This window comes from Dermochelys coriacea, chromosome 6, assembly GCF_009764565.3.
Source record: "Dermochelys coriacea isolate rDerCor1 chromosome 6, rDerCor1.pri.v4, whole genome shotgun sequence".
In the NCBI taxonomy this organism is placed as follows: Eukaryota; Metazoa; Chordata; order Testudines; family Dermochelyidae; genus Dermochelys; species Dermochelys coriacea.
In genome coordinates this window covers 62,980,355-62,994,604 of record NC_050073.1, presented here as the reverse complement: position 1 = coordinate 62,994,604, position 14,250 = coordinate 62,980,355, and the positions used below count along the sequence as shown (strand labels likewise).

Here is a 14,250-nt window from a genome sequence, read left to right as displayed (position 1 = left end):
AGGACCAGGTAGGGAAGGCTGTGCCTCCCCAAACAGCCTGTCCCGCGCCCCCATCCGACCCCTCCCACTTCCCACCGCCTGACTGCCCCCCTCAGAACCCTCCCCATCCAACCCCCCCGCTCCTTGTCCCCTGACTGCCCCCTCCCAGGACCCCTGCTCCTAACTGCCCCCTGGGACCCCACCCCCATCTAACCCCCCTGTTCCCTTTCCCCTGCCCCCCCCGAACCTCTGCCCTATCCAACTGCCCCCTGCTTCCTGTCCCCTGACTACCCCCCGGGACCCCTTGCCCCAGCCCTGGTCCCCTTACCATGCCGCTCAGAGTGGCATGTCTGGCAGCCGCGCCGCCCAGCCGGAGCCAGACACACTGCCACGCTGCCCTGCATGAGCGCACAGCCCTGCCGCCCAGAGCGATGCCCATGTGGTAGCGTGGCTGTGCAGCAGGAGGGACAGCGAGGGGGCTAGCCTCCCTGGCCAGGAGCTCAGGGGCCGGGCAGGACAGTCTCACGGGTCGGATGTGGCCCACGGGCCGTAGTTTGCCCAGCTCTGGGCTAGAGGGAGCTTAGGTAAGGAGGAACAATTTAACTTGCCCTTCCCACCATGGAGTAGCACTACTAAACATTTAACAGAAGAACATAAAAATGGCCATACTGGGTCGGCACATTGGTCCACCTAGCCCAGTAACCTGTCTTCCGACAGTGGCCAGTGCCAGATGCTTTTGAGAGAATGTACAGAACAGAGCAATAATTGAGTGAGCCATTGCCTGTTGTCCAGTCTGAGCTTCTAGCATACAGAGTACAATGGATGATACCAAGATGGGAGAGGTTGCAAGTGCTTTGGAGGATAGGATTATAATTCAAAATGATCTGGACAAACTGGAGAAATGGTCTGAAGTAAACTGGATGAAATTCAATAAGGACAAATGCAAAGTATTCCACTTAGGAAGGAACAATCCATTGCACACATACAAAATGGGAAATGACTACCTAGGAAGGAGTATTGTGGAAAGGGATCTGGGGGTCATAGTGGACCACAAGCTAAATATGAGTCAACAGTGTAACACTGATGCAAAAAATGTGAACATAATTCTGAGATGCATTAGCAGGAGTGTTGTAAGCAAGACCCGAGAAATAATTCTTCTGCTCTACTCTGTGCTGATTAGGCCTCATCTGGAGTATTGTGTCCCGTTCTGGGTGCCACATTTCAGGAAAGATGTGGACAAATTGGAGAAAGTCCAGAGAAGAGCAACAAAAATTATTAAAGATCTAGAAAACATGACCTATGAGGGAAGATTGAAAAAATTGGGTTTGTTTAGTCTGGAGAAGAGAAGACTGAGAGGGGACATGATAACAGTTTTCAAGTACATAAAAGGTTGTTACAAGGAGGAGGGAGAAGAATTGTTCTTCTTAACTTCCAAGGATAGGACAAGAAGCAATGGGCTTAAATTGCAGAAAGGGAGGTTTAGGTTGGACATTAGGAAAAACTTCCTAGCTGTCAGGATGGTTAAGCACTGGAATAAATTGCCTAGGGAGGTTGTGGAATCTCCATCATTGGAGATTTTTAAGAGTACGTTAGACAAACATCTGTCAGGGATGATCTAGATAATACCTAGTCCTGCCCTGAGTGCAGGGGACTGGACTAGATGACCTCTCAAGGTCCCTTCCAGTCCTATAAGTCTATGATTCTAGCAGGCAGTGGTTTAGGGACACCCAGAGCATGAGGTTGCATATCTGACCATCCTGGCTGATAGCCATTGATGGACCTATCCTCCATGATCTTATACAAAAATTTTTTTTAAGCCGAGTTATACTTTTGGCCTTCATAACATCCCTTGAAAGACTTGTTTTACCAAAGCAAATGGACAGATTAACAGTATGGCACTTGTCTTTTCCAAAATGCCTCACAAAGTAAAATATTTGAGGAGTTTTAATTATATTATTATTTTACTTTGTGCATAGTCACCCAAGAGACCACCAAGAATTGATTGCCTGGTAGAGACTGATATATACATAAAAGTCAAACAATATTATATTAAAGAATGTGGTAACTCTTTAAAGTAGTAGCATGATATTTAGTTCATTTGTTCAGCTCTTCAGTATTATAAGGCACCAGGAAAACCTTATATAGATAGAGTTGCCTATTAGAGGTGATGTTTAGTTCAGGCTTCATGGTAAACAAAGCCTGTAAAAATGAAACTTTTAAAATAACATTATTCTGCCTCTTTAAAGCATTAAATGTAGCTTTTTAAATACTTTATAATACAGGTATAAGAACTAGGGTTGGACCCTGAAGCTCATTGTTAGCAGTGGTAGGCATGTTATAAATGCCCAAGACAGACACAGTTCAACCATTTTGGTACAATGGAGAGATCTATGTTGTTACCAGGGTAACTGGTCTCTAGGCAGTCACCTAGACGTAGATTTGCAGCAAATGTTTTCCTCAGTTTCCCTACAAGAGAAAGTATTTTCTTGCCTTTCTTCTTTAGATAAAGATCTGACCCTTGGGATCAGTGAAGATCAGGAACATAGCTCCACCGGGGCGGTGCATAGTTCTGAGTATCTAATGGGGAAGGGGTGTGGGCAGAGTCTGTTATTTTGCTTTGTTGGTTTTCTAGTGAAAGAAGAAAAGTGATTTCTTTTGAAGAGAAGAATATCAACCTCTTCACCATTCACGCAGCATGTGTGCTGTGGTGGTTTGTTTTTCTCACGTATTTAAGGGCTAATGCCACATTTTGTTTATGGTGCTGCCAGTTCACATCCAGCCCACATCAGTAAACAAAAGGCTGACATTTGAGAGCCACTTAGTGGTTTGTGTGGAAAGAGTTTGATCACAGTCCAGGGGCTAGTCTACACTGGCAATGCTAAAATGCTGCTGTGGCAGTGCTTTAACATGGCTTGTGTGGTTGCGGCACAGTGCTGGGAGAGATCTTTCCCAATGCTCTAAAAAAACCATCTCCATGAGGGACATAGCTACGAGCACTGTCTACACTGACGCTTTACAGCGCTGAAACTTGTTGCTCTCAGGGGGGTGTTTTTTCACACCCTGAGCGAGAAAGTTGCAGTACTGTAAATTGCCAGTGTAGACAAGCCTCAAGTCCCAGTGGAGACATGTCTCCATCACAGAAGCTATCATCACAACTGGCCCTAATTATCATGCTTGTTTGCAGTCTGAGCTCAAAAGCCAAGGACTGAATGGACTATGGAGAGCGAGCTCCCTTTTCATCTCATATGTGGTCCCTGCAGAATAGGATTGAGGCACTTTGACAAGGCCCCAGGAGGGAAACTTTCACTATTTCACCATCACTAAAATGTTCCCAATGTCCTTAATTAATGCTAGTTAATGTAAGTCACCTCGCTCAAACCTTGCATGGTGTGTTGAGTATGTAGGAACAAATGTTGTTTCCTTTGGTGTGGAATCCAAACCCCTTTTTATCTGGCTATTTACTCTGTGCAACCTTCTTCCTCCAACCCCTTCCGCCCTATCATGGAAGTTAGAGATGGAAAAAACCCTTGAGATCATCCATTCCATCTCCCTGACACGTGCAAGATTGTTGATCTTGTTTGATCTGTATTAGAGGGAAGGCAGGGGGGATTATAGTTTTCCTTTGTAGTTCGTACCCATATGGTGTCCTGGTCAGTGAACCATGATTTGTTAGCTACACAGCCCAGCTGGCCCTCTCCAGAGAGGAACCCATGGAGTATCCATGAGAAGCCTCCCAGGATGTCCATGAAGATGGGTACCTTTCCAGAAGGCTGTCACTGGCCTGGTGAATCTGTGTCCTTGTTGCTCTGAATTCTTCAGCAATTTCTCTCACTTGGTCTGACAGGCATTGAGCGACAGGTTCAGCGGTGAGATCCCCGATGACCAGATGGCTCACAGCTCCTTCTTTCCGGATGAATATTTCACCTGTTCTACTGTATGCCTCAGCTGTGGGTAAGTAGGCAAAAAACACACTCTCATCCCTCTGGGAGACAGTACTGTCAAGATCTGCAGCATCAGAATGCGTTGTCATAGTGAGGTCACAAGTACCCTGGAGAAGCATCATCAGCATAGATGGTGACATCAGTGTGATAACTCCTTATCTGAATATAGAATTTGTATGTTTCCCCTGACACCAGAACCCATTTGAACTTCCTGAAAAGCAGTTCAATATGTGTACTGTGAGGGGTGCTGTCTCTGTGTCCCAGCTAGACAATATGGTCTTGTTTTCATTTATCAATAATGCCCTACTTGAATTCGGGACGAGTGTCAAAAAATTGTGGCTGAGTTGTGGACAAGCCATGGAAAATTGAGGAAAAGTAATAATGGACCTTATTATTTGCAGTAATAAAGTCCAATATTACTTTTTCCGTGATTTTCCATTGTCAGCCCTTGGGGCTGAGAGCGGCCACCCGGGGCTCCTGCTATCAAAATTGCGGTCGAAACCTAATATTGTGGAATCTGCAATATCGCAAGTTAAGTATCAGTGTAATCTCTTTTTGCCGTAGTGTTCATAAGCATGTCGTCTCAGAACTTGCAAGTCCCTCAAAGGGCAGAGTGTGAAATGAGTGATCTACAAGAATCCCTTGAAGTCAGAAATAATTGCCCTGTGAGACTTTCTGTTATATTCATTACATAAACATCATCAAAACATACATCCACCCAGCCTTGGACTGTGACCTATGGCCTGTGACTAGAAGCCACACCTACTGGGGCTGATGAGATTTTGCATACTAACCAGTCAGATGCATCAGAACTTGAGTGCAAGTCCTGTCTAAGGAAAGCCCAGGTGGTGTGGGAAGTGGTGCTGATAATTCAGTAGGTGGCAGTCATCCCTCTGAATATGTACTGAGCTGTATCACCATGGTGCTACGGAAGATTGTGCTGCTGGAAGTTCTGTCTATCAAATAAGATGTAAAACTAGGTTCCCTGTCTTTTGTGGTCATTAAAGATTCTCTAGCACTTCTTTGTGGGAGCTGGGATGTCAGTTCTCATGTCTTGGCCAAATTCCGAACTTGGTTAGTTCCATCTAGATTCCCTGTTCAGCTTCTGTTGGATACAGTATTCACTTCCTGTACTAAATTACTGTATAATGTTGCTGTGAAACCGCTGCTTACCACACTCCATGGTGGCTGCATTTCAATGGCTATTCAAACATAAGATATTGAATAAAACCTAGTTTTAGTTCTGGCAACTTAGCTGACCTTATACCGAGATCTGTCCTGTATCCGCGACTCTCTAGCCTGCTCACTGTTTGCTTCTGAACTCCAGGTGTGGCTGTAAGAACAGCATGAACCATGCCAAAGAAGGAGTTCCTCATGAAGCCAAGAGCCGATGCAGATACTCCCACCAGTACGATAACAGAGTCTATACCTGCAAGGTAAGCAGAAACCTAGGGACAGGGTCTAGTACCTGGAGAGGGAGAAGTGTTACTCACATGTACCTGTGGTCTTGCTCCTCTTTTCTGTTGAAGACTCATAGCAACAGGATTCCTGTCGATCTTTAACAGTTCTTTAGTAATTGTTCTGTTTGCCGGCAGCCCAGTCGCACTGCTTGCATGTTTCGCTGGCTGAATCACCGAGGGCTGCGCTGCTGCCATTTCCCAGGACAGGTTAAGCATTAGATGTTGCTCTTCAGTCTCAGTACACTGAATGGATAAGCCCCTGAATTGCTCTCCCTATTTCCTTCCCTCCACCCCTAATGTTGATTTTTTGGGGGGGAGTGTATGTAATTCAAAGGTCACGTGGAGGAGCCTGGGGGTTACTTCACCCACAGCCATATTTTTATTGTTGTTTAGGCAAATGACATCATTTGGATTATAATGCACAAAAATTCCATTATCAATGATGGGGTCCTTCATGTGGCCCCTTTAGCAAACCATCTCCACAAACACACACCAGATAAAGCCTTTAAACCAACTCGTGATCAAACAGTCACATGAGACTTGGTGTCTGGGATGCCAAAACATGTGATTCTAATCAAACACTCCTGTTCCAGGCCTGTTACGAGCGTGGGAAGGAGGTCAGTGTGGTGCCAAAAACATCTGCTTCCACTGATTCCCCTTGGATGGGCCTTGCCAAGTACGCCTGGTCAGGGTGAGTGCAGGAGCAGGCGGTCTTTCTGCTCTCCCTTTCCTTTCCTTTGCCAACTCCTTTGGGCCTCCAGTCCCTTGCTAGGTAACCAGTTCTCCTTGTTCCTCACTGCAGGTATGTGATTGAGTGCCCCAACTGTGGAGTGGTGTACCGCAGCCGGCAGTACTGGTTTGGAAACCAAGATCCTGTGGACACAGTGGTGAGGACAGAAATTGAGCATGTCTGGCCAGGAGTAAGTCTTTTTGGGGTGCTTTGGAGGTTGGGTGGTTATTTCATTTCTTTTTTTTTTTTTTTTTTTTTGCATAATGGCAGAACAAATAGACTGACTCTTGCTATGGCAGCTGCCCCTGCTGCTTGAAGTATGGAGCCCCTTGAGGATGGGCATCCTCAGAGCAAGAGGCAGCCAAGTTTTGCCCAAGTGGACATTAAAAACTGGATTGGACACATCATGATATTGCAGCGGTCCCCAAGAGATGAGTTAGAAAACCTACAGGTCTTTCCCATCTCTGATTAATAAGTAAAATTATTTCTACATTTTTATAGTGGGTTCTCATCCCAAAATGCTCCTTACATACATCCCCACTGAAATACAGCCACCTGCTGCACAGCATGCTGGACAACCATGGGAGTAAGGGACATATGAGCAAACCTCCTATTCTTACAGAAAGTGCAATGGGATAGTCAATATCCACATGAGACAGGAGTCAGGACAGGACCTTATTTTTTAAGGTCCCACTGAAAGTCTTGCACACAGTAAATTGAAAGGTTTCATAGTAGCAGCCGTGTTAGTCTGTATTCGCAAAAAGAAAAGGAGTACTTGTGGCATCTTAGAGACTAACAAATTTGTTAGTCTCTAAGGTGCCACAAGTACTCCTTTTCTTTTTTAGTAAATTGAAAAGTGCTCAGCCTACCTTGGAAGGATGAAGAACTAGGTTGACTTTGTCAACATTTGGACTCCTAGTGTGAATATTTAAACCATTAAAACATCCCCTCTCTCTAAAAAAGATGGGAGTGTGATTCTTCCAGGTGGTGTTCTCCATTTTAACAGCAGCAGTGGACGGGCATTTGCTCCAAGAAGCATCTGCTCAGGAGAAGTAAACGTTTCCTTCTCTGTTTTTCCATTTTCATGTAAATCCCCATTGTGTTATAGACAGATGGATTTCTGAAAGACAACAACAATGCAGCTCAGCGCCTGTTGGATGGGATGAATTTCATGGCACAGTCTGTGTCTGAGCTCAGCCTGGGACCCACAAAAGCTGTGACCTCTTGGCTGACGGACCAGATTGCCCCTGCCTATTGGAGACCCAACTCTCAAATCCTGGTATGTAGCAGCTGCTGTGCTTTCATGCTGTTGAGGGAACCTCCTCCCTTTGCTTAGCTGAACATAACCCTTCCTCCACACCTTCTCCAAAAAATAAAATGACAAAATAACCAGTTAAAAAAAATCTGATAGATTTCAGGTGCCTCGTCTCCTGTGGATTGCAAACTGCAGCCCACCCATCTCCTGCAGCTCTTCAGAGCCAACGGCAAGGACCCTTGCTATTCACGTTCTTGGCTTGGCCTGAGAAAGATCATGTCAGATGCCTTCTTCCCTGGATGTGCAATTTGTCCCCTTATTATTCCACTGACCCTTCCTGCTTTTTCAAGTTTGACCCATTCCCACCATCAACACTGCTGATAAAAATCCCACATACTTGCTCTTGAGTATAAAAAATCAAAGTTGAAGTCCTGGCCTCCCATTTTTGCATTCCCACTTTTGAAAGTGCAACCAATTTGTACAAAATATGAAGCTGGAGATGAATACTTGGCCCTTACAATTCAATTAGAGAGAGACTCCCAACTCCTTTGAGAAAGCATATAACAGGAATTAGGCAGATGACTAAACTGGAAATGACCATCTTATCTTTGTTTTCCAAAACCTTCAAGTGTTCACAGGTCAACTGCCCAGTTCTGTAGGCACCCAAGAAAGCATAGCTATAACAATTCACGGCTGTAACCACAGGGTTCATGGTAATGCTGCTGGCCTAGCCACAGCATGCTCGTCTTCCCAGGGGTCCCTTCTTTGGGTATGAAGTCATTGAGCCAGAAGGACAATGCTGGCACCACCCCAAGTAGTGTCTATGCCCAAGACACTTCAGTGAAAGACATCAAAAAGTCTCTGCAGTGCAAGTACAGATCAGTTAACTGTGAGACTTACAATACTTTCCCCACTCGTGCAGGATCCAGTCAATTTCATAGGTGCCACGGTCCCTGCCATCTCGTGATCCAGCTCTCGGACGCTTTTCTAATTGGAGATAATTAGGAAAATCAAACTAATAGTTTCTCTTTCTGGTTTGTCTTGTTCAGAATTGCAACAAGTGTGGCACGTCCTTTAAAGATAATGATACTAAACATCACTGCCGGGCCTGCGGGGAAGGCTTCTGCGATAGCTGCTCTTCCAAGACCCGCCCCGTCCCTGAGCGGGGCTGGGGACCGGCGCCAGTGAGAGTGTGTGACAACTGCCATGACAGCAGGGGCATCCGGTTAGGTAATGCTGACCTGACTATGCTCGTTCTGGGAATGGAGGGAAATTCTCCACCTTCCTGTCAGCATTAACCATATGTTGAGTCTGAAAGCTTACCACTGATTTTCTATCAAAAGCCCCATTCTAGGGCAGATAGGGAAGTTGGCTGATCCAACCTGCCGACTGATGCCCTTGTAATGGGTGTAGATGGTGCCATTCTTTTGGGTACACACCACCTCAGAGCAGGATTTGAAATCATGTTTGTGAATGCTTCTGGTGGGGAAAGCAGATGAACTCTGAGAGACCCTTTTTACTGCAAATACCATTCACGAGAAATTACTGAAAAATCCAATCTCTTGGAGGAATTATTTCTAAATTGGACCTTATCCCAATATCCCAGAAGGCAACATCTCCTGCTGGTTGGGAGATAGCATCCCCCTGCACTGATCTTGAGCAGACTGTCTTGTCCATGTGGGTGGAAGAAAAGTGTAACAGTGAAGGTCATGCAAATTTCCCCAGGGAAGGCACGGTGGGTGTGAAATAAAGGCTGAATGGTGTTTGGCTACACTGGGATGCCAGAGAGCCCAGGCCTACGCTACGGGTACTGCACCTAACCAACCAAGTTACCTTGGTTTAACATTAGTTTCTCTGATAATACAAATTAACTGAGACTTGGCAGGAACTGTGGCTTGCGTTTTGAACCATAACTCTTCTATCATGCAGATGTGCCCGAGTCACAGACAGAGGAGGAAGGTGGGACACTGATTGCCAGGAAGGTTGGTGAGGCAGTGCAGAACACTCTTGGAGCTGTGGTGACTGCCATAGACATCCCACTAGGTGGGTGCTCTTTGCTTCCAATTGTTTTTCTATCTAAGAACATGTTGGTTGCGTATGTCAGAGCTGTTTGTTAAACTTCAGTGCTTGAAATGAGCTGGCATGGCACACTAACACTTCTTGTCTCAGGGGGCCAATGTGGGTCGAGGGTCCCCCTTCTGACTTCTGCTCCTGCTGGGCCATGGGCCCTGCCAAGCTCTCTTCCTATGTTTCCTCTACTTTCTCAGCAATTTTTTTTCCAGTTTACGCCTCCTCACTTCTATTCTCTCCACAGTGCAGCATCACAGATCCTTGAGTTCTGAGTGTCACTTCTTCCCGATACGCCAGCAGGATTATTGCAGTGATCTGCCAGACTGAGTTTCCTAGGCTGTACTTAAAAAATCGTGACCAAACTATGAGACATTTTATCAGGTTATTTAGCGGTTCTGAATGCCTGCAGCTGCAGTTGACATAATTGGGATCTACGGGTGCTCAGCACTTCTGGAAATCAGGACCAAGACATTTAAACATCCAGGAACTGGGAGGATAGCCCTTAATGCTGAACTTAGTACAATGACAGTGTGCTGGTTGTTAGTGCACTGGGTACCAGCCCAGGTGCCGCAGCAAGATATCTGGGTTTAAATGTTGTTCCACAGCTGAACTGCTGTTTGTTCTGCTGACCAAATCCCCATAGGAAGTAAACAGCAGTAGAGGGTGATAAATTGCATTAACCACTGATCAGACCTTCTCTCCATTGCTCTGTCTGGAATTTAATCAGGCTGGCAGATATTTTATTATCTAATAAAATGGAAGCAGGAACGAAGCTGCCAGATGTTGGTGTTACCACCATTGCACGCATACCTGAAAGAAGAAAAGGAGGACTTGTGGCAACTTAGAGACTAACCAATTTATTTGAGCATAAGCTTTTGTGAGCTACAGGTCACTTCATCGGATGAAGTGAGCTGTAGCTCATGAAAGCTTATGCTCAAATAAATTGGTTAGTCTCTAAGGTGCCACAAGTCCTCCTTTTCTTTTTGCGGATACAGACTAACCTGGCTCCTACTCTGATACCTGAAAGAGTGATGGTGAGATTGTTTGACCACCCAGCTGAACCACAATGAATGGAAGATAAGGCAGAGAAAGCCAATGTTCTCTGAATGAGTCATGGCTGGAGAAGGTGTCCACCTCCACTTACCCTAGATGGCCTTCTGCAAAAAATGGCAAAAAAATAGTAAAGTGGGGCTGTGCTTTTTTCCCAGCCCAGAATCTCTGCCTTTCTTGGCATAATACTCTGATTGTGGGATCATTCCAGTCATTCAGGGAGATTTGATTACCCTGTTCTCTTGAGGAGCCAAGACTAGGGTTTAAGAATAATAGCTGCCCTACTTCCACATGTGAACTACAAGAAGCCCATGACATTGTGGGCTGTATGGTCCCCCGAGATCTATTAGATCTACTTAACCTGATATTCCAGACTGAATAAGATTTAATGCAGGAATTTTCATGTTCAGGTCACTGGTCCAAATCCAGCCAAGGTCAGTAGTCAACAAGTGTTGTAAGCCATTGACGCTATTTGGTGCCTGATGTGAAATGAACTGGAGTTCTCAGTCTGGTTACTAGTAGACAGGCATCCACATCATGTGCTATAAATTGGTATCCTGGGTGGCAGTCTTAGCACAAAGGTCTAGGACTGAGAGAGACTTGGAGACTGATCTGCTATCTGGCCCCTGATTTGGTCAGGGTTGAATGTGGAGGGGAAGCTTCCAGTGCATGTTGTGCCTATTTGATTTCATTCTCTAGGGCTACCAAACCAGCTCTAACTAATTACTAATTATTATTATTTATTAAACAGTGGTGTAGTGGTGGTAGGGTCCCCATTAAAACAATGCCATTGAATTGTATAGGGGCAGAATATGAAAGATTTGGAATAGCCTGAACTACTAGCAGATGCCTGCTAGAATGAAGTGTTCTGTGGGCAGATCTTAACAATTTCTGTAATGAGCTCCTTGGAAAGGCACAGACATGGCTGGTAGTCCTTGGGTCCTTCCCCTCCTCTGCCTTAGCAAAGAACAGGAGACATTCTAATTGCTGTGGTTCTTTCTAATCCTTTGTAGGGCTCGTGAAAGATGCTGCTAGACCTGCTTACTGGGTGCCGGATCATGAAATCCTGCACTGCCACAACTGCCAGAAGGAGTTCAACATCAAACTCTCTAAACACCACTGTCGAGCCTGTGGCCAGGGATTCTGTGATGAATGTTCTAACGAGCGCCGAGCGGTCCCTTCCCGCGGATGGGATCATCCAGTGCGAGTCTGTTTTAACTGCAATAAGAAACCCGGTGATCTTTAACCCCAGCTTCCTGTCCGGGTCCTTCACAATTCCGTAGGTTCTCAGGGTTAGAAAAAAATATTTGGTCTCCCTTTCACCTATAGCAGCCAGAGTGCATGTTTCTGATCTCCGGCCTGCTTTCATGTTCTACCCATCTTGGAATGCTGGGACATGAGCTCAAGTGAGTAAACTGGACCTTCAGGTTTTAATTGTAAATTGATTGGGGAAGGGGGGAACTCATATAAATGAGCAACCCAAAATCCAGTGTATTTTATTCCAGTTTAAACATCTATATCTATACAATTTAGTATGTTAAGGACGCCGGTGGCTAGTGAAGTTTTGAATATTTCTAGTTCAAATAAGAGATGCAGCGGGACCCTGCTGTATTGGGTTGAATTCATAGCCACTGCAGTGCCTTCTAATTCTTCCCTTGAAGCGTTTTGCTCATCACATGGTCCTATTGTAAAGGTTTGGACCCTTTGCTGCCAGGAGGGTCCAAGGCTCCCCAAACATTGATGCATGAATTGCATCTGATAATGGGAAGGTCCCTGCCTCTGGAGGCTCCACCTGCTGGCACTAAAGGGTTTGCAAGATCTATTTGAATTGTGGTCACAAATGCTAGTCTGGCAGGTCATGGGACTGCAGTGCAGGCAAGTGGAGGTGAACCTAGCACCATGGCAGAGACCAAGCTAGAGTTGTTGAAAGGAGAACAAATGATATGGGAAATGCTAGGGCATCTGTGGTAGAAGCCATTTCCATGTCAGCACAAGGTAGCAGTGCCTCGCTCTTCTTGACCACGTTCCCATGCGCTTGGATTTCTTTCTGGAGGACTTCAACTGCTTTATGAGGTTTGTCAGAAACTAAGGGGCTTGTGACCAGAAGGAGGCAAGTGCCAGTTTTCTGGAAGATCACATGACCTGCAGTCTAGTGTTTGCTAGACTTCCTAAAGTTTTAAAGGGTCCCCAAATCCATGGTGCCACCAATGGTCTTGCAGATGGCTGCATAGAAATGGCACAGATTTGACTGTGATCTTTCTTATAAAAACAACAACCAACCAACCAAACCAGCTGGAAAACAGGAATCTCTTCTCAGCTCCTAGCAAGTGGCACTCACTGGACTTTACCCTTCCATAAAGGCCTGCATTGAACCACTGAATTTATCAGCAATGAGCAAACCACTGCACGCAACTGATACGCTCCCTTTCTGTGGATTTTGGCTCTCATGACAAGAAATAAAGAGACCATCATGAACTGAACTTCTGGCTTATGTAGACAAGGGATGCTGCCATGGAGGGGACTTGTCTCCAATTGTAGTGGCTGGAGTTTGACACGATACTCTGAAACTGATTTAGTCCTACCTATTGTGTAGCTCAATGATTGACATCCTCTGTTAGGACTATATTATTAAATTAACTGCTATAAAAGACTAGACCTTCTGAACAAGTGTGCTGGCTTTGGCCTTTTAACTAATAGTTCTTGCTCTCACCCCCGAAGAAACCTGTTTGCAAAGTGACTGCCCCAGGCATCCGTTCCCAGACTTCAGCCGAAGCTGAAATGGAATGTGTGGTAGGAAACCTTCCCTGCTGGTTAAACTTCCAGAGACTGACTTGTATTTTATAATCAAAGGCTGCCATAAGCTGATAAGTCACCTGGAAGGGAGTGGGGGATACGAGTGGGTAACAGTCCTGTCTTAGAAAAGACATTTTACAGCATAGCTCTGCACTTTGAGCTGTTTATTTTTGAATCGGAGATGGACAATACAATTAATATTTGTTGTTGGTTTGAAGGCCATGTCCTATGTGGCTTCCATGCATGTAGCTTTACTACCATGTTAATGCACAAAGAGAAACCATCTATGACATTCCTTGTATAAAATCTTCACTTCAGAATCTCTGTGTCATTGACTGTCAGAATGTTGTCCTGCCACAGGCAGATGTACTGCCTCAGTCCATTTAAGACAAAGTGATGTCTATGCATTTCTATCACACACATTGCGGTGGTATCCGAGTGCCTCTTAGGACATGGAGTCCAATCCCGACTGACAGTTCTAGTGCTCTAGGGTGTTGGGACCATGCTGAGATCTTGTCAGCAAAGCAAGAGCCCTTTTGTTGTGCTTACCTGAAATGGGGTTGATGTCAGGGGAAATATTGTAGCTGAGCATCAGTAAAATATAGAAGAGGGCAACAGGTAACCCTAAATAAGGTAGCAACAGGAAAGGTAAGAGACTCGGCTAAGGCCATGTCTACACAGGAAAGTTGCTCTGGTTTAACTAACATCTATTTCAAACCAGTTTAAATTCCCGTGTGGACTCTTATTTCAGTTTAAGTGGCTTATTTCAGTTTAATTTAAAGCTGTTCCTAATCCATTTAAACTAATGTGAAATAAACCAGTTTTATATCAGAATAAGAGTGTACATGGGGGTTTGCATCAGTTTAAGTTCACACCTTAGGTTATACTGATGCAACTTTCCCAGATAGACAAGGGGCTTGGCTGCACTTGCGAGTTACAGCGCAATAAAGGAACCCCGGGCGCACTAGCTCA

The 14,250-nt window shown here is 45.3% G+C and overlaps 1 protein-coding gene across 5 annotated transcripts in view; it reads left to right on the top strand.

The window, feature by feature from the left end:
* ZFYVE1 (zinc finger FYVE-type containing 1) overlaps window positions 1-13,598 on the top strand; it is a 56,141-nt gene extending 42,543 nt beyond the window's left edge. For all 5 annotated transcript variants that reach the window (XM_038407805.2, XM_038407804.2, XM_043516816.1 and 2 more), the window contains exons 5-12: window positions 3,824-3,930; window positions 5,248-5,356; window positions 5,974-6,071; window positions 6,183-6,300; window positions 7,219-7,389; window positions 8,415-8,595; window positions 9,295-9,408; window positions 11,499-13,598. In XM_038407805.2, coding sequence (XP_038263733.1) covers window positions 3,824-3,930; window positions 5,248-5,356; window positions 5,974-6,071; window positions 6,183-6,300; window positions 7,219-7,389; window positions 8,415-8,595; window positions 9,295-9,408; window positions 11,499-11,731 — 1,131 coding nt within the window. In that variant the 3' untranslated portion in view covers window positions 11,732-13,598. The remainder of the gene's footprint in view (window positions 1-3,823; window positions 3,931-5,247; window positions 5,357-5,973; window positions 6,072-6,182; window positions 6,301-7,218; window positions 7,390-8,414; window positions 8,596-9,294; window positions 9,409-11,498) is intronic.
* Window positions 13,599-14,250: the final 652 nt, after the last annotated feature.